The sequence below is a fragment of the Myotis daubentonii genome, chromosome 3 (assembly GCF_963259705.1).
Source record: "Myotis daubentonii chromosome 3, mMyoDau2.1, whole genome shotgun sequence".
Lineage (NCBI taxonomy): Eukaryota > Metazoa > Chordata > Mammalia > Chiroptera > Vespertilionidae > Myotis > Myotis daubentonii.
This window is the reverse complement of record NC_081842.1, coordinates 903,762-922,889: the sequence shown is the minus strand read 5'-3', so window position 1 is coordinate 922,889 and position 19,128 is coordinate 903,762. Positions and strand designations below refer to the sequence as shown.

Here is a 19,128-nt window from a genome sequence, read left to right as displayed (position 1 = left end):
GTGTCACCGAAATGCTTGTCTGTGCGACTACCAGCCGTGCGGCCGCGATCTGCTCAGGAACCAGCCTCGTCCAGCCCCACGCTCGCCAGTTCCCCTTCCCGCCCTCCCTCTGCGGAGCCAGAGCCGTGGCGGCATCTTTTTCTTGTGTCTTGGAGGCTCCAGCCAGGGGGCCGGGGATGGGGCCGGACAGGTGCCTGCGGCCGGGAGGGCGAGGGCCTCGGTGCTGGCAGGTTCTCGCTGAGTGCCCGGGGTGCGCCCGGGACGTGGGCCCTGGGAAGGTCCCGGGGGAGGAGCGCAGGCTGCCGGCCGACCCCTCCAAGCTCCCCGGGGGCACTCGCCGAGGCCTTCTTCCGCCTGTGGCCACAGATCCCGTTTCGTAGAGGTTTGCCTGTGAGGGTCCGGGCGGCGTTCAGGCGGAGCCGGGGTCACGGAGCGATTCCCGGTCAGCGTGGGGCGGTTCTGTGCCAGGGTCTCAGGGTCCTCACGGCCACCGTGAGTGCGTCCCGCCCTCTGGTGCGGCTACTCTGCCGGGAGCCTGCCCGGCAGGGGCCTGTCTGTGAGGGGGACCGCGCCCCTGCCTGTGCCTGGCTGGATGTCTGTCTGCTGGGGGCTCAGTGTCTGTCAGCACAGATGGCCATGCAGGGGGTTGAGGGGAGCAGCGGGGCCAGGCCCGGCCTGAGTCTCTCCTCTCCTCTCTGGCCGTCCCCACGCGTGTCCAGTCTCAGGGCCCAGGGCTGCCCCCTGGTGGAGCAGGGAGATCAGGCCGAGAGGCGCGATGGCTGAGCCTTGCAGACGTTTCTCTTTCCCACGGTGGCCACGGCCCCAGGTCGGCGAGAGTCGCTGGGATGGTCGGGAGGGACGGGAATGAATGGGGCGGCCCCAGAGGCCGGCTCACCTTCCGTGTGCGGGAGGCTCAGTACCAGGTGGACGTTCAGGTTGGATTTGCTCCCAGAAGCCCACTGGGCTCTGCTCAGCGAGAGCAGGGTTTCTGGTCCCTCCCGCTGCACCCGGGGCTGCAGATGCTGTGGAGTTACAGGCACAGACCCTTCCCGGCGACTGATGTGTGAGGGAGAGGCTGGGACTTCCATCCGTGTTTTCTCTTTGGATTGATGTAGAAGTGCAGGTGGGACCTGAATGGAGCACGTGACCTCCCGGGAAGGGGGGGGGCGGTCAGATGCCCCTCGGGGTCTGAAGTGGCCATTTCACGCAGAGCCGCCCTCCTGGGGGCGACTCCAGCCTGAGCAGGAGCAGCGCTTAAGCACCTGAATGTGTGACCACGGGAGGGAGCCAGGCTGACCGCCTGTGAGAGCCACGCGGGCCGCTGGGTGGGCAGCTGCCCTCTGTGCACCGACCCTCGCCACCCTCTCGTGGTCGCCATTATGCTGCTGCCCGCTCGCCCGGCCGCCTCAGTAGCCGGTGGTCTCACCTACCGCCCGGCAGGATCCAGGTTCCCGCCAGGTGCGCACCTGACGGCACCCTTCCCTGGCAGCCGTGCCCTCCCCGCCCGGCTCTCTGTTCACTCGCCCCTGCCCACCGGTGACTCGCTGTTCCCCCTCTCTCTCCGCTGCAGGCCGTGAAGCCATGGGCAACGCGGAGAGCCAGAGCGTGGAGCACGCGTTCTACGGGGAGAAGCGCGCGAGCCTGGGGCGCAAGCACACGTCGCGCTCCCTGCGCCTGTCGCACAAGGCGCGGCGCTCCCGCCACGCGGCCTCGGGGAAGGCGCCGCCGCGGCGCGTGGAGGCGAGCGCGCGGTCCAGCAGCACCCCCAGCCTCCCGCAGGCGCTGGCCGAGAACGGCCTGGAGCCCTTCGCTGCCGAGGGCGCTCTCGAGGGCTTCGGGGACCCCATGTGGGCGGACCGCGTGGAGATGGGCCTGAGACCCGTGTCCTACACCGACTCCTCCGTGGCCCCCAGCGTGGACAGCAGCATCGTGCTCGCGGCCGCCTCGGTGCAGAGCATGCCCGGCTCGGAGGAGAGCCCGCCCTACCCGGCGGAGGTGGCGCCCTGCCCGGTGGAGGGGGGCCGCCGCCCGCGCCCCTGCGCCTGCCCTGCGCCCACCTTCGCCGACGCGGCCGGCTTCAAGAAGAAGCGCTCCAAGTCAGCGGACATCTGGCGGGAGGACAGCCTGGAGTTCTCGCTGTCCGACCTGAGCCAGGAGCACCTGAGCAGCCACGAGGAGATGCTGGGCTCCGCCGAGGAGCGGGACTGCGAGGAGGCGCGGGGCGCGGACGCCCGGGCGGGACCCCGACCGCTCAGTGCGGGCCCGCGCGCCAACTCCCTGGGCGACCTGTGCGCCCCGAACAGCCGCGGGGTGACGGCCCACGGGGGGCCCGGCGGGCGGTGCGCGGGCTACTGCCGGGACCTGGCGTTGGATACGCCCCGCCGCTCGCACCGCCAGGCACCCCTCGCGGAGGAGGCGCCCTACACCTACAGCGCCTGCAGCGCCTACAACACGCTGCCCTGCCGGCGCTCGCACTGCCTGTCCGAAGGGGCCACCAACGCGCAGCTCAGCCTCAGCGGCAGCCTGCAGGGCCGCAGGGCCAGGACCGCGCAGGTGAGGGGGGCGCAGGTGAGGGGCGTGCAGGTGAGGGGGGCGCAGGTGAGGGCAGGCAGGTGAGGGGGTGCGCAGGTGAGGGGGGCGTCGGTGAGGGGTGTAGGTGAGGGGGGCGCCGGTGAGGGGGGCGCAGGTGAGGGGGGTGCGCAGGTGAGGGGTGCGCAGGTGAGGGGGGCGCCGGTGAGTGGGGCGCCGGTGAGGGGCGCGCAGGTGAGGGCAGGCAGGTGAAGGGGTGCGCAGGTGAGGGGTGCAGGTGAGGGGGGCGTCGGTGAGGGGGGCGCTGGTGAGGGGCGCGCAGGTGAGGGGTGTAGGTGAGGGGGGCGCCGGTGAGGGGGGGCGCCGGTGAGGGGGGCGCCGGTGAGGGGGGCGCAGGTGAGGGGGGCGCCGGTGAGGGGTGCGCAGGTGGGGGCGCCGGTGAGGGGTACAGGTGAGGGGCAGGGGTCCAGGGCTTTGGGGAGGCGCAGGACTGCAGGAGTCATTGTGTGTCTGGTGGTGCTGCAGGGCATTCGCCTCCTGTTTTGCCCTCCGCTGCTCTGCACTCAAGGCGGGGGTGGGGGGGGTGGAGAGGGGGCGGGGGTGAAAAGGGTGAGGGGTGGGGGCGGATATCGGCATAGACTGCGAGGTCTTGTCCAACAGCAGAGCTTTTTGTGTTTAATTTTCAAAATCTCAGGTGTCTAGTTTTATTCTGGAATTTTAAATTCTCAGCTACAAGGCATTTGGGGATGCAGATTTCCCCCTCTCTCCTCCCAGCCCCGCCCCCTCTAGCCCCGCCCCTCCATCCTCCAAGCCCCGCCCCTCCACCCCAGCCCCGCCCCCTACTCTAGCCCCGCCCCTCCCTCCTCTAGCCCCGCCCCTACATCCTCCAAGCCCCGCCCCTCCACCCCAGCCCCGCCCCCTACTCTAGCCCCGCCCCTCCCTCCTCTAGCCCCGCCCCTCAGTGCCGCCCCGGAACCGCCTCTCTGGCTCAGATTTGCAACAGCGCCTGCTGGTTCTGTGCTTGCGCTCTAAGGTGGCCCCGTCGGGGGGGGGGGGGGGGGGGGCGGGGACAGGGGGACAGGCGGGCGGCGGACTCGGGCTCTCTCCTGGGCACTGCGGGTGGCCGGGGGGAAGGGAGGAAGCTCAGAGGAGGTGCCCTGGACTCAGGGCGGCCGGTCATCTGTCCGCCTCTTGGAAGCTGGCAACTCCCCGCCTGACCAGGAGCCATTTCAATTTCCTGCGCCTGGCGGCACGGCCAGGCCAGCCCTGCAGGGGGGACGGAAGGATGGCACGGGGGTGCCCGTTCTGAGGGCAGCCAGCCAGCTGTTGGCCTGTGGGGACCCCGCCTTCTCTGAAAAGGGGGAGGGGATGCTCAGTTGCCTGCCTGGGGTCTGGGCCCCAGAGCAGGGTGGTGCGAAAACAGTATGAGAGACCCAGCCTCTTGCCGGCAGGGGCGGCCTGTTGTGATGCAGACCTGAGTGCTAACCCGGAGCCTCTCTGGTCCGGGCAGAGTCCCCGACCCGGGCCTGTGTGGAGGGCGGGCTGGAGGTTTGCTGGTGCGGCTTCCGGTCAGCAATCCACATGGCCCATCCGCCCGGGAAGGCGGGCCAGGCCCCAGGGTGACCAGTGGCTGCGGCGAGGTCAGCAGGAGGGCAGCAGGTGTGCTCTGACCTGGGTCCAGGCGGGTCAGACGGGCGTTTGGAGGTGAAGTTCTCTCTGGAAGGAGGTCTCAGCCTAATGGGGAGGGTGGTGGTGGTGGGGGTCCCGGCATAAACTGCGGGTCCTGCCCACCAGTGTGACCGGTGAGCCAGGTGAGCTAGGGACGGTCGAGGCCCCTGAGAGGCCCTGCAGGCTCTGCGCTGAGGACGTGGCCAGGTGGGCGCTGCAGGGCTGGGTCAGAGGTGGGTTCAGGGAGGGCACATGGTGCCGACTGGGCAAGGAGCTTCCCTGTACCTGGGCAGTGCCAGTCAGCACACTCGCCGGGAGAGCTGAGCGGGTGCCGCTGTGTCCCAGCTCCCTGTCTGTGTCCCCAGCTCTGGGCACAGCGGGACCCCTGCGTCCCCCACATCCTGCTGATGGGGTGTGAGCCTTCGGTCCCGGCAGCCCCGAGCGGGACAGAGGCCGCACCCCCGAGAGCCCTCGTGGGTGGTTGTCGGAGGACATTTCCGTTCTCTGGCGTGTCACCCTCTGAAACTGAATATAGGGAGGGAGGGAGGGCACCTGGCTGGTCTCGGGTCACTCTGAGCAGCTCCAGGAATGAAAGTGCAGTGTACGGAGTCCTGAGGCCGTTGGCACCTGGCCCCCTCCGACCCTGGGCAGGTGGCCCCGCCTCGGGGCCCTCCAGGTGAGAGGCGGCCCCCGACAGGGCCATTGGGACCAGGCGGAGGCCGAGCGAGGAGGCCTTCCTGGAGCCTGGAACCGAGCGGGAGTGTTTTTTGTTGAGTGAGGATCTCGAACGACTGGAAACAAACCCAGCGTCTGCTCACCACGGCCGCCTCCCAGCCCCCGGCCGAGCTGGGAGCGCTCTCCCGGCGCGAGCTCTTGAGCCGCCGCGTTCCGAGCCGTGGGTTCCGGGAGGCGCCGGGGTGGACGCTTCCTCGGAGAGAATTCCTTCTTTGTCTTTTCTGTTGGTTAAAGTTCCTGACCCCGGGACCTCCTCAGGCGACGCGGAGTCTGATGGCCCCGCCAGCAGCCGCTCCCGGGACAGCCACCCGCAGACCGCTGGCCCCGGAGCGTGGCCTCTGCCTGCGGGACTAGTTTCTATCTGAAATAATTTTTTTTATCCAACAACCGCCTTTACTGGACCGTGTCCCTGGTCCCGTGTTGCTGAAAGGAGGACTGGCGTTCGCATTCAGGCTGTCAAAAGTGACACCTGGTGTCCGCCCCACAGTGAGTGCTGAGGGTTTGATTCCGTGTGCGTGTGCGCGCGTGCATGTGTACGTGCGCGTGCATGCGCGTGCGCGTGTGTGCTCATGCCTGCTGGTGCGTGCAGTTGTCTCCTGCGTCGGTCGGTCGGTGTGATCTGCAGGGAGTGACCGCTTGGCCTGGCACTGAGGCGTTTCCTGGTGCTGGTTTCCGTGGACACGGTGCAGGTGGCCCCGGGCACCGTGGACGCCTGGCTGGTCCCTCACTGCGCGTGGCCCTCGGTTCCCAGGGTCGTCACGAGAACTTTGAGTCCCTCCCGCGGGGATCGTGGGGAAGAGGGAGTGGTGTTGGCGGCAGGAGCGAGGCAGAGCCAGGGCTCGGAGATGCTCACGGTGCAAGGCCACTGGGCAGGGCCGATGGAAGGAGCCCAGAGGGGGAACTTACAGACTCCAAAGTCAAAGTGCACAGGGCACCAGGCAGTTGGGCAGAGAGAGGGCCACGGCCTTCCCTGGTGGGCGGCCGACTGGAGTGGCCTCGTGGTCTCTGTGCCCAGTGCCCACTGCTTGGCACTGGGCACATCCTCGTTCCTGAGTCTGCTGAGCTGGCCCGTGACTGACAATAACCGGGGAGACTCCGTAGCTCTCACCAGCCTCCGTCGGCCTGTTTTTCTCCAAGTTTCCAGGAATGAGCGTTTCTTCAAGTTATTGCGGCTGCGGGAGCAGGCGGGGCAGCGCCTCCCGTGGGCACTGTTCTCAGGGTGGAATCGCGATAATTACAGGTGACATCTGAGCCGGTGCGTATGCACGGCACGGTTCTGAGAACCTTGTTGGGTTAACTCAGTTTCACGGCATCTTACAAAGTGTTTTAAAGTAGGTGCTGGTTTTATACCCATTATGCAGAGGAGGAAACTGAGGCACAGACTGGCTCAGAGTAACTTGCCTAGAATGGATGCTCACTGTGCTGAGAGGACCAAGGGAGAGCGCACTGGGCACGCCAAGGAGAGAACACTGGGAACCAAGGGCTATGTGCTGGTTTGGCTCCACGGTTAGAGCGTCAGCCCTTAGACCAAAGGGTCATGGGTTCGATTCCGGTCAAGGGCATGTACCTCGGCTGCAGGTTTGATCCCCAGCCCCACTTGGAGGCATGTGTGGGAGGCAACCAATTGATGTTTCTCTCTCCCCTACTCCTCCCTTATTTCCACTCTGTCTGAAAATTAGCGGGGCAAAAAAATATCCTCGGATGAGGATAAAAAAAAAAAAAAAAGAAAATCATAAGGAAGAGAAAATCCATTTCCGTATTTACTGGGAAAAGGTCTGCATGTAAGTGAACCCCCAGTTCCCACCTGCGCTGTTCAGGGGGCTGTCTCTGTAAGCTCCCCCCGAAGCGGGTGGGCCTGATGCGTGCCTTCAGCCCCGGTCGTGCCCGGCGCCCCTCGGGCCTCCAAGGCAGGGGAGCGGCTTCGAATGGCTCCCCGTCCACTCGTCCCGAGCTCACTGCCCAGCCACAGGGGCAGCTGCTGGGTGCCCGGGCTGCAGCTGCTGGGTGCCCGGCTGCGGCTGCTGGGTGCCCGGGCTGCAGCTGGCACTCGTGGGTCCCACAGAAGGTGCCAGTCGGACGGGAACTGGTGAGCGGCTGCAGGCCTGGCTGGGAGGAGGTGCCCGGGGGAGCGGGACTAAGGGCCTCCGTGCCCTGTGACCCTGTTGGTAACCGGAAGCCTCTCCAACGAGTGTTTCTGACACGCGGGGTGACCCGGCGCCTTTGCAGGAAATCTGGGACCGGCTCACGCGCCCTGTGGGGGCTCATTTCTCCGCTTGGGTCGGGTCTCTCCATTTCCTTGATCCCTGGCTCTGGATGAAGACTCAGTATTTGGGTCAATATGCCAGGACCGACAGATGTCTAACTACATCCAGGACCTACGGCGTCTACCTAGACGGGAGGGAACGTGCCTTGTGCTTGCTACGGGCCCGCCAGCCTCCTGGGCCTCTTCCCTGGGGGTGGGCGTCTGCAGTCCCGCTGCTGGGAGGAGCGGGGAGGGTCTTGGGGCTCTGAGTGTGGGGAGTCAGTGGGTCTGAGACCCAGGCGGGTGGAGGAGGGGCCCCTGGGAAGATGGCGCCAGGAATGCGGGCAGCGATGCGGGCCCCTGGGCTGAGCTGGGGCGGAGGGTGTGCGCCCGGCCTCTGTGGGGATGGGCGGGTCTCTCCACATCCCAGCATCTCGGGGACCTGAGACTCAGGAACCCGTCTTCCTCGGGGGCGCTGAGCTGTCGGGTCGGGTCGGCGGCCCTGCGGGTGGTTCTTCCCACCCTGAGGCTGAGACGCGGGATGTGCACTCGGGCGCTCGCTGCCCTCCCGGTGCCGAGCAGAGCCCGCCTGGCCATCCCCATTGCCCGTAAGGGCCCCGCAGGCCTCTGGGAATTCGGGGCGCCCCAAGCTCATGAGCAACAGGGCTGGGTCCAGGCAGCCTCACTTCCTTCCCAACAGGCTGGGCGACATATTAGTGGGAAGATGTGTCCCGTGGGCCTGCCTGGCCACGTGGGGACGAGGTGGAGTCAGATCGGCCGGGGTGGGGGCGAGTCCCAGGCACCTCGCTCAGCGGGGCCAGTGGGCCTCTCACCGCCTCTCTGCTCAGCGCAGCGACCGTCCTGGTCACAGGCGGCGGGGGGATGGTCCGATGTCCGGGTCTGACCGGGAGGTGAGTGTCCCTCGAGGCCTTTACTCGCAGGTTCCCGGGACCTCAGGGCGTTCAGTGAAGGGGTGAGCGGCCGCGGGAGGATACACCCCTAAGAGCCCTGCCCTGGCGGGTTGCCTGTCTGGTCTCTGCCTGTTTCCCTCCCCTCCTTCCATCTCCTTCCCCTCCCGCCACGGCAGGTGTGAGACGAACAGTCACGCAGCCTTGGTGGGGACCCCGAGGAGGGGCGCTGCGGCAAAGGGGGGACGGGAAGTTGACTTCAGACAGACGGGTGGGACGCCCTGCCGCGCGATGGCCACCTTAGGATGTGGGGAAGGGGGGGGAGCAGGAGCCTGGGTTCCGCGCTCCCACCTGCCGCCAGCCCGGGGCTGGTTTCTCACCCCTTAAGGGGGGTGGCTTCCCCGCTTCCTTCCGTCCGGAGCTCTGGGAACCCTCGGGGCTGGAGCCCCCTCCTCTGTCCCCCTCCTCTGTCCCGAAGGCTGGCTCCTGGGCACCGCCTTGCTCTCCCGTCCGAGAAGCGTCTTGTCTGCGTTTCAGGGTTCAGAGCCGAACCCTTCCTTCTCTCCGAGAACCGAGCGGCTTGGAAATGCGCCCCGACGCTGGGGAAACGCGGTCACATTTCCCACTCGGCAAGGTCACCCCGACAATCGGCGATGGTCACACTTACTGCCCTGCGTCGGGGGTGGGGGGGCAGGAGGAGGACTGCGGTTAGAGGACGGTGCGCTCCTGTTTGTGGGGGTCTGTCCCCCTGCATCTGGGTGCTTCCCGGCCTCCGCTTCCTGGCGGTCAGCACGCAGGACACGGGGAAGGTGGGACCGGCAGGCACCGTCTGCGTCCGAGCTGCGCCCGCGCTGTCCTTGTCCCCCTCGACCCCTGCGAGTCCGTTGGAAATGGAGTCGGTCCTCAGTCGCTTTCTTACCTACTTCCTGTTGCTGCCTCGCTGTATTGCTTTTCTTCCCTAGAGCAGGTGTAGGTCGCAGAGAGGGCTCCGGTGCCGCCCAGTTAACCTGAGCACCGGCTGAGGCTGTGTCTGCCAGGTTTTCCCACGGCCAAGTCGCTTTCTCCACCCTTTGCAGACTGTTCTGTGTTTTGAGGACGTACAGGGTGATGAGTTAGTACATGTAAACTGTGAAATGATTACTACAATCAAGTTAGTTGACATACCCATCACCCCACATAAGTACCATGTTTAAAAAATACATTTCTATTGATTTCAGAGAGGGAGAGAGAGAGAGAGAAACATCAGTGATGAGAGAGAACCATTGATGGCTGCCTCCTGCACGCCCCACACTGGGGATGGAGCCTGCAACCTGGGCCTGTGCCCTTGGCTGGGAATCAAACCGTGACCTCCTGGTTCATAGGTGGACGCTCAACCACCGAGCTACGCCAGCCAGGCTGTCCCATTTCTTGGGATCTACTCCCTTAGATTTCCAGTATAAATGCAGTGTATTACCTACAGTCACCATGCGTACATCAGACCCCCGTCTGAGAGCTGAGACCGGCGCCTCCCCCCACGCCCGCCCCCCACCGTTCCACTCTGTGGCTCAGGGCGTCTGACCCTTGTCCCCGTGTGGTGGACGTGCGGCACGTGTGTTTCGCATCTCTGCCCTGTTTGCTGGTGGTGGTGCCCGTCTTCTTGCTGCTCCCCTCGGGTCTGTTCACGGTGAGGATGAGCCCGAGGTGCCTGCGGAGGGGCTGACGGAGGCAGAGGTGGCACAGGTGTGGGCACCGCACCTGCCTGGGCCTCGCGCAGGGTGTCGGTGTGTGGCTTGGTTCCATCCGCCCTGTTGCCTCTCGTTTGAGGCCAAAGCGTTTGTTTTTAAGGCAGTTCAGAATATCCCGGTAGTTTTTATACTTTCAAACCACAGTGAACTATTTATGGGGCGAAGGCTCAAACCTGGTTCAGCCCCCAGACCTCATCTTCCTTTGCCCTTTCCTGTGTCACTCCCGCTCCCATCCCTGCCTTCGAGAGAAGCCGGCGGCCTGGAGCTGGCCTGGCCGAGGGCGCTGTGGCCGGGCCGCCCCGTGGGGGGTTAGTGATTGTTGGTGGAGCTGCCCGAGCCCCGAGAGCAGGAGAGCAGCTCAGATGCCGAGTGCAGAGCGGACCTGCCTGTGGCCGGAGGCTCAGCTCCGGGCCGGGCACTGCTCTGCGAGTTCCGAATGGGCTGGATCTGGGACTCGATAGCCCAGCGCCCTGGCGGCTGCCCCAGCCCAGCCTCGCCCGCCCGGGCAGTGAGGAGCCTGCTCCGGCCCCAGCACCCGCGCTGAAAGGGCGAGGGAACCTGAGAGCCTGCCGGGCGCTGGGCCCCACAGGCTGTTGGGCCCAGGGCCCGCCCCTGAGCGGCCGCTTGCTTTCAGAAGCGAAGCCAGGAGGGCATGGGGACTGTCGCCTGCGGGGGGGGGGGTGGGGGGGGGGGGACCTGGGCCCCTGCTGGGTGAGGGGCTGTGGGAGGGCTCTGGTCCTCTTTTTAGCCACGGCACCAGGAAGGAGCCTCCCTCAGGCCCTCCTCGTTAAGAAGCGCTCTCAGCTGTTTCCACTTCATCCGTTGTAGCCCCGACCTCGAGCGACTAGCTCAGGAGGCTGCGGCAGGAGGGTGAGGTGCTGAGGGGAGGACGCTGAGCCGGCAGGTGGGGGGCAGCCTCCATCGCTGGCTGGGCAGTTAGTTGATGACCTGAGTCAGATACGGGACAGCTCTCTGCCCTGGGCGCTGCTCTTCTGTTCCTGGAGCGCTGGAAGTGGTTCAGCTGGTCCTGGGGCGGCTGGATTATGCGCCCAGGCACTCGGCTCAGAGTGGGTTTGCAGGGCCCAGGGGCGGAGGGCCCAGGGGTGGACGGGGTCAGGGATGGGAAGGGTCCAGAGGTGGAGTGGGGTTCAAGGGCTGGAGGGGGTCCGGAGGTGGAGGGATGCGGGGGGGGGGTGGGGGAGGCCTCCTTGCAGGCCCTGCCCTGCCCCCCACCCCCCCGCCCGGCCTGCAGGAGGGGCTGTGCCCTCCCCGCCTGATGCCCGTCTTCTCTTCCTCCCTCTCGGCCCCCCAGGATGTCAACGCGGGCGAGGGCAGCGAGTTCGCCGACAGCGGGATCGAAGGGGCCGCCACCGACCCGGACCTGCTGTCCCGGCGCTCCAACGCCACGCACTCCAGCTACTCGCCGCCGCCCGGCCGCGCCTTCGTGGGCAGCGACAGCGGCAGCAGCAGCGCGGGGGACGCGGCGCGCCAGGGCGTCTACGAGAACTTCCGCCGGGAGCTGGAGCTGAGCGCCAGCCGCGAGAGCCCCGAGGACGCGGGCTCCGCGCACAGCGACGAGCGCTCCAGCGGCGCCCCCAGCTCGCCCGGCCGCTCGGACGACGCGCTGCGGGCGGCGGCGCGGGGCACGGTGCGCAAGGCGGGCGCGCTGGCCGTCAAGAACCTGCTGGTGCACAAGAAGAGCCGGAAGGTGGAGCCCGCCGCGCGCCGGCGCTGGAAGCACTACTGGGCCTCCCTCAAAGGTGAGCCGGGCCCCACCCCGCCCCCGGGGGCGTGCGCCCAGGTGCGCTCCGTCCCGCCCCACGTGCGCCCCACTGCGCCTGCGCAGAGGATGGTGTGGCCGCTGGCTTAAACATCACTGCGTTGTTCTTACTTAATATGACAGCTAACTTCGGATGCATATATATATATATATATATATATATATATATATATATATATCAACGTCAGAGAGGGAGAGGAGGGGAGAGAGAGAGAAACATCAGTGATGAGAGAGAATCACTGACCGGCTGCCTCCCGCACACCCCCACGGGGGATGGAGCCCGCAGCCGGGCCTGTGCCCTGACCAGGAATCGAACCCTGACCTCCTGGTTCATAGGTCGGCGCTCAACCATGAGCCCGCGGGCCGGGCCCTGCGCCCTTTTGTGCTCCTCACAGGCGGTGACCAAGGGCACCCCTTGTTCTTCACTAGACTCTGTCCCCGGATGAGGGCTCCCGTCCCTCCTGCCCACGCTGCGCCTCTTCATTTCACACAGAGAAGCCAGGCGCCCCCTGCAGGCCGCTGGGTCTCATGACAGTTTCGGGGGATGCTCCTGACAGGTTATTTATCTATCATTCTGGTTAGTGACGTGCCTCCTGTGTCTGAGAGGGAAAGCCATGAGCTTGAATCTTCTGGAATTGCCATTTTTCAGGTGAAAACAGAATATTAGTGCTCAGGCCGCCTAAGCAACCACGTGCTTGTGAAAGTCACCGTTTACGGCCACACTGAGTAGCTACGTGAGCGTGTACAGATCCGTGTACAGATCCGTGTACAGATCCGTGTACACGTACTAGTATGTGTCCCCGCCTTTTCATGCATTACCACCACACTTTTATATGGCGTCGTTTTGCATGTATGTTTGAGCGTGTGTACAGGTGTCTGCACGTGCTCCGTCGTGTAGACGCTGTAACACATCGTGAGCTCTGTGTCTTCCACTGGCAAGCCCCCTGGGACCTGTCATGAGTGAGTGTGGGACGGCTTGTGCGTGGTGGGCCGGCTTAGGTGGGTCGGTGAGTGCAGGGGACAAGCCAGGAGAAGAAACCTGGGCTCACCTGTGTGGTGCACACACTAGACCAGGTGACGCGGGTTCCACCAGCTGTGGCGGGTGTGGGAACAGCCAGTCCCGGAGGCAGCCGTGTAGGGTCTGGGTGGGCCCAGTGCTCCTGTGTCAGCGGTTGCTTCGAGGCTGGGAACACAGGAAGGGAGCACGTAATTAGACAGTCGGTCTTGCCACACGTCCCAGTGACCCACAGGGACAATGTCTTAAGCAACACAGAACTCTGTGTCCCTCCCTCCTCCCAGAGTCAGACCCCCTCCAGCCGGTGTGGCAATCCTGTGACTCATCAGGGGCCCAGCCTCCTTCTGTCTTGTTGCTCAGCTGTTCCTAGAACATTATCTCGTCTGTGTGGTCAGGCTGGCCCACCAGCAGGTCCACATTCCAGTGGAAGATGGGGAAGGGAGGGCACTGCCCGGAAGTGGCCCACATCTGTCTTGCTTCCATTGGAATGAGTCAGGCCTAGCTGCCAGGGAGGCTGGTATGGCGGCCTCACCCCCGGGGGGTGCAAGGGGCGCCCCGGAGCACACAGCCGTCCCACGGAGGGCCTCGGGCTGCGTGTCCGGCGCTGCTGCAGCTGTGGGGCGGATGCCACCTTCCCCGCCATCTGACGTGTGGGTCCCGACTCCCGCGGCTCCCCTTCCCGGAATGTCTCAGGTGGAGTCAGACTCCTGTCCTGGTCTCACGCTCAGCGTCCGCCTCAGGGGTCGATGTTGCCACAAAAAGCAGAATCCTGGCAGCCATAGTCATTTCTGTGGAAAACTGCATGAAATGTTGACATGAAACTTTGAATTCTATCTGCTGTGCTAAATGAAACGCCCTGTCGTCGTACATGCAAAGTTCATACTTAGCGTTCAGCACACATGCACGGAGGGTGTTCAGCTCGGGGAACGTTCTGTCCGCTCACAACTCGCACAGTTTGGGGTTTGTTTTCGTGGTGAATCGGGGAAGGATCCTCCCTCGGAGAGCGGCTGCTGCCCTCGCAGGTGGGACCCCCTTGCCCTAATTTGGAGGCGCCACAGGGTCACGTCCCGAGGGGCCTGGGTCACGCCATCGGCTCAGGCCGAGATGAAGGGGAGGCCCTCTCTGCCGCCTCCCCCCCCCCCCCCCAGCTGCCCACACCTGCACACGCAGCCTCTCTGCTCTTCAGCAGACGACTTATCATTGGTTTTGTTCTTTTTTATTAAAAAAACATTGTTATTGATTTCAGAGAGGAAGGGAGAGAGAGAGAGATAGGAACATCTATGATGAGAGAGAATCACTGATCGGCTGCCTCTTGCACGCCCCACACTGGGGATCGAGCCCGCAACCCGGGCCTGTGTCCTGACCGGGAATCGAACCCTGACCTCCTGGTTCATTGGTCAACGCTCAACCACTGAGCCAGGCTGGCCGGTCATCGTTGGTTTTGTTAATTGGTGCTGAGTTTTTACAGCCTGATCAGAAGCACCCTGCCCTTCTCCCCCGTCGGCCACCTGCGGTCCTTTCCGGGCTATGCCCATCCCTGCTGAATCTCAGAGTTTGGGGGGCCCTGTGTTAGCGTTGCTGTAACAGAACACGACGCCCTGAGTGGGGGGGGGGGGGTGTTCTCACACTCCTGGGGCTGGAGGTGCAAGGTCCAGGTCAGCAGGCTGGTTTCTCCCGAGGCCTCGCCCCGGGTCCTGCAGGCGCCGCCTCCTGCAGGTCTCTGCGTGCCCACTTCGCCCGTCTGGGTCCAGATCGCCCTCCTCACGGGCAGCTGGTGCGTTGCATGGGTACTCCCCCCCCCCCCCCCCCCGGTGCCCTCACTTCACCGCAATTCCCTCTTAGAGCCCCTGCCTCCTGGTTCAGACGCACCCCGAGTCCTGGGCAAGGACTCAACACAGGGACCCGGGGGATGGCATTCGGCCGTGACGGGGCCTGAAGTTGGGGTCACGCGAGCTCCCCGCTGACCCTCACAGTAGCCCCAGCAGCCGTGTCAGGGGGACATACGCGGTGCTTCCTTTTCCACGGAGGCCTGGGCGAGGGCGGGTTAGCCTTTGCTGGTCCTGGCGGGAATGAGGGGTGAGGAAGCCGGGGCGGCTTCGGGGCGCAGCTCACCAGCCCCGAGAGGAGGAGCCTTCTGCTCGAGGTGACCCAGCTCTGAGTGACGCGGCCGTGGGGACCCAGGCCCCGGCAGAGCCCCTGAGCCCTTCGCTGCCTCCTCCCTGTTCCTCCTCGGCCTCCCGCCACCCAGCAGGGCTGCCCCGCGTTGCTTAGCAACCCGTCACCTCCCAGTTAAAACGCAGAGCACCTGGGATGGTGGGGTGGCGATTTCCCTGAAGAATCTTCCACTTTAGACAGAGAATTAATTAAAAGGAGATTTCACTTAGAATTAGCCCGAGCGTCTCCCGCCACAGGGAGAGCACAGGTGATGCTCCGGAGACGCAGGCACCAGGGCGTGTGCGGGCTCAGGACGCAGCCTCGCGCTGGTCATTTTATTTTATTGTTAAAAGTGCCTCACGCTAGTCTTGACATTGGAACCAGGAAGTAATGGAGTGAAAGCCTGTTTCACCATCTCCTGTCACGGTGGATTGTAAACCCAGTGGAAAAGCTATAAGCACGGGGGATGGGAGGCCAGGGGGTGTCAGTGTGTGCACCCCAGGCTGGTGGCCCCTCATTCGTGAGCCTCAGCCTGTGGCAAGGACTGTCCCCTCCTTTCTGCTGTGTCTGCTGCTCGCCAAGGCGGTTGTCCTGGGGAGTGAAGGGACGGGGAGCTGGAGGGAACGGAGAGCTGGAGGGACGGGGAGCTGGAGGGACTGGGAATGAAGGGACGGGGAGCTGGAGGGACGGGGAATGAAGGGACGGGGAGCTGGAGGGACGGGGAGCTGGAGGGGGCGGGGAGCTGGAGGGACGGGGAATGAAGGGACGGGGAGCTGGAGGGACGGGGAGCTGGAGGGGACGGGGAGCTGGAGGGACGGGGAATGAAGGGACGGGGAGCTGGAGGGACGGGGAGCTGGAGGGGACGGGGAGCTGGAGGGACGGGGAATGAAGGGACGGGGAGCTGGAGGGACGGGGAGCTGGAGGGGACGGGGAGCTGGAGGGACGGGGAATGAAGGGACGGGGAGCTGGAGGGACGGGGAGCTGGAGGGGACGGGGAGCTGGAGGGACGGGGAATGAAGGGACGGGGAGCTGGAGGGACGGGGAGCTGGAGGGGACGGGGAGCTGGAGGGACGGGGAATGAAGGGACGGGGAGCTGGAGGGACGGGGAGCTGGAGGGGACGGGGAGCTGGAGGGACGGGGAATGAAGGGACGGGGAGCTGGAGGGACGGGGAGCTGGAGGGGGCGGGGAGCTGGAGGGACGGGGAATGAAGGGACGGGGAGCTGGAGGGACGGGGAGCTGGAGGGTCGGGGAGCTGGAGGGTCGGGGAGCTGGAGGGACGGGGAGCTGGAGGGACGGGGAGCTGGAGGGTCGGGGAGCGGGGCTCCTAGCAGGGGCGCAGGGCGTGTTCCCCACAGCCCTCTGCGGTGGGGTCTGTCCCGGGCATCACGGATGTTTGGCCACACCCCTGTCCCTGCCCACGGACGCCCACAGCGCCCCCTCACTTCCCCCACGCCTGCACAGCAGGTAGAAGACCTGAGGCTCTACCCTCTCCCTTCTCCCCTGACCCTGGCCCTGAAGCCAGTGCAGCGCATGTGCTCCCCGAGGATGTGGCCCAGACACCCCGCAACCCTGTGTCCTGGTTGTGAGTCTCGGGAGACTGTGGGGCAGGGTCTCCGGTGGGACCGCGCTGCCCGTCCTCGCGCGCGGGCCGCGTGCTGCTCACGGTGCCGTGTTCACCGTCACCAGGGCCCAGGCGCCCAAGGCCCGCTGTGCCGTGAGGATGCGAGTGTGCAGTGGCCTAAAGCAGAGGAGGAGGGAAGACCTCGAGGCCGCGAGGGGCCCGTGCGGGTCGGGAAGCTGCGGTTTAGACCTCGGCCTCCGCGGGGCCCACCCGCGTCTACAGGCTCCCCGACCCCCTGGGTCTCACGGGCAGTGCCCCCCCTTCCCCTCTGTCCGCAGGGTGCACACTCCTCTTCTACGAGAGCGACGGCAGGTCGGGCATCGAGCCGGGCAGCGTCCCCAAGCACGCCGTGTGGGCGGAGGGCGGCGTCGTGCAGGCCGTGCCCGAGCACCCCAAGAAGGACTACGTCTTCTGCCTCAGCAACGCCCTGGGCGACGCCTTCCTCTTCCAGGTTCGTGGGCGCTTCCCGTCGGGTCTGGGGCGGGTCCCCCCTCCCCCACCCCCCCCAGGTGGGTGTCACCTCTGGGTCCCCATGGGAACGAAGGTGGTGGCAGACCCGGGGGAGCGAGGGGGGGAGCTGAGCCGGGGGACGCTCTCACTGCGATCACGGTGTGGGTCGCGCTGCGCTTCAGAAAAGGGATCGCATCCCCTCCTGCAGACAGGATGTGAGCTGTCAGGCTTTCTCTGTCATAACATGTTGTCTTCTGAGATACTCATTCTGTGAAAGTGACATTCCAGAGCGACTGAGCCGTTCCCTCATCGCCCCTCTATTCCACCTTCTCATGTCTTTGTGCCTGACGCTCTGGAGCCTGGCTGTGAATCGTGTTTAAAGATGCGAACCCGCTAGTGACTGCGGGGCTGGCTTTGCTCTTATCGGGAACCCTTGGCGTGGGCTCCGTGCACTCCCAGCACCTCCTGTGGGGTTTGTCAGGGACCTTCCTTCCTTCATTTCCGCCATCCGGACCCGCTCGGCCGTTACTCTGTGCTTCCTGTGTGCCGTGCTCACTGCGAGTGAGAACACCGAGGAGATGCTGACGTAGTTCCTGTACTTAAAGAGTTGGCATGCTACACGGGACCGGCACAGGGAGAGGCCCCGGTGCTGTGGGCAAGGCTGGCAGTGACGATGGGGAGCGTAGGGGTGGATGGGGGACACGGCTGTGAGAGTATCCCCTGCAGGAGAGAAGCCGGAACAGAGGCCTAGGAGCGTGGTGGGTTATTGCACCACGTGTCTGGGTTTGGTCCCTCGCGTGATTTCTATTTGGGACGTTAAAGTCATAAATATAAAATAGTGATTTTGTTTGTGGACAGAAGAAAAATCCGTTATCCTTTCTTTAAATGTGTGATATAAAACACTCCTAAAGAAGAGCACACGAGACGTAAACGCAGGCTCACCGAAGTATCGCCAAGTGAGCCGTAACCCCCACTCGGGCCAGGAATAGAAGTGTCTGGCCGCGCGTGAGCCGCCCTCTGCCCGCTGCGACGCGTGCAGCCTACAGCGGAATGGAGTGGATGCGCTTTCTCAGCCGAGCCAGGGCGCTTTGTTTATCTGGGAACGTCTTCATTTCTCCTGCATCTCGAAGGCTCGTTCTACTGGATATGAAATGCGTGATTGACAGTGTTATTTCACAGCTTTGAGGAGCCCGCTCCACTGCCATCTGGCCGCTGTGGCTTCTGATGAGCCGTCGGCTGTTAATGTTGTGAGGCTCCCTTTTCTAGACGAGTTCCTGCTCTCCTGTTGCGATGGGGAGTTTTGTCTTTAAACAGTCGGATTATAATCGGCCTGCAGCCCTAACTATTGATGCCTCTCCGTTTATTCCATCTGGAGGCACTGAGCTTCTTGGGCGTGTAGGTGTGTGTTAAACCACGTGCGTGACGCTCTCAGCCAGGATTTCTTCAGAGGGTTTATCTGCCCGTTCACTGTTTTCCTCCTGGGACTCCCCTTGTGTTCGTGCTGGTGGAGGCTCTGCTCGCTGTCCTTCACTCTTTGTCTGTTCTGTTCCCTGGACTGGACCTGAGTCCCTGGTTCTTTATTTCTCAGCAGAAATCTGCTTTTCAGCTCCTCTGGTGAATGTTTCGCTTCATTTATCTACATTTCAACTCCAGAATTTACATTTAAAATAATTTGGTTTAAATTTCTCTGTTGAGCCCTAGCCAGTTTGGCTCGGTGGATAGAGCGTCGGCCTGCAGACTGAAGGGTCCCGGGTTCGATTCTGGTCAGGGCACATGCTCAGGTTGCAGGCTCGATCCCCAGTGGGGGTGTGTGCAGGAGGCAGCCGATCCATGATTCTCTCTCATCATGGATGTTTCTCTCTCTCTCCCTTTCCCTTCCTCTCTGAGATCAATAAAACCATATAAAATAAATTTCTCTGTTGATTCTCTGTTTGGTGAGATATTCTCAGACGTCTTCAGACACGATCTCCTTTGGTTCTTTGAAAATATTCGCGGTAGCCGGATTACTGTCTTTGTCCAGCAGCCCATCGCCTGGACTCTGTCATGGCCGGTTCTCCTGCCGGCCCTGGTCCTGGGCGTGTGCTACCCTTTGCTGCTGCTTTCCCGGCCGGACGTCCCTCACACCAGTGACAGCAGCGCTGTCCTGCCGGCAGCTCGGTGACTGAGCCCTCTCCGTAGGCCCCCCCCTCGAGCGTGCTTACAGTGCGAATCGCGTGTGATCTTACAGCCGCCCGCGAGCTGGACTGTGTGTCCAGATCTAACCTGTCGAGGCTTCCAACGGCTAAACACTGGGCCCAGGTC

At 64.3% G+C, this 19,128-nt stretch overlaps 1 protein-coding gene across 13 annotated transcripts in view; it reads left to right on the top strand.

Moving 5' to 3' along the window:
• TIAM1 (TIAM Rac1 associated GEF 1) overlaps nucleotides 1-19,128 on the top strand; it is a 167,911-nt gene that overhangs the window by 95,427 nt on the left and 53,356 nt on the right. For 8 of the 13 annotated variants that reach the window (XM_059686299.1, XM_059686294.1, XM_059686293.1 and 5 more), the window contains 3 exons: nucleotides 1,571-2,553; nucleotides 11,119-11,566; nucleotides 16,656-16,828. The exons of 2 other annotated variants lie outside the window; for them this stretch is intronic. In XM_059686299.1, the coding sequence (XP_059542282.1) occupies nucleotides 1,582-2,553; nucleotides 11,119-11,566; nucleotides 16,656-16,828 (1,593 nt within the window). In that variant the 5' untranslated portion in view covers nucleotides 1,571-1,581. The remainder of the gene's footprint in view (nucleotides 1-1,570; nucleotides 2,554-11,118; nucleotides 11,567-16,655; nucleotides 16,829-19,128) is intronic. 3 more of the 13 variants (XM_059686301.1, XM_059686300.1, XM_059686298.1) reach the window with 1 other exon arrangement.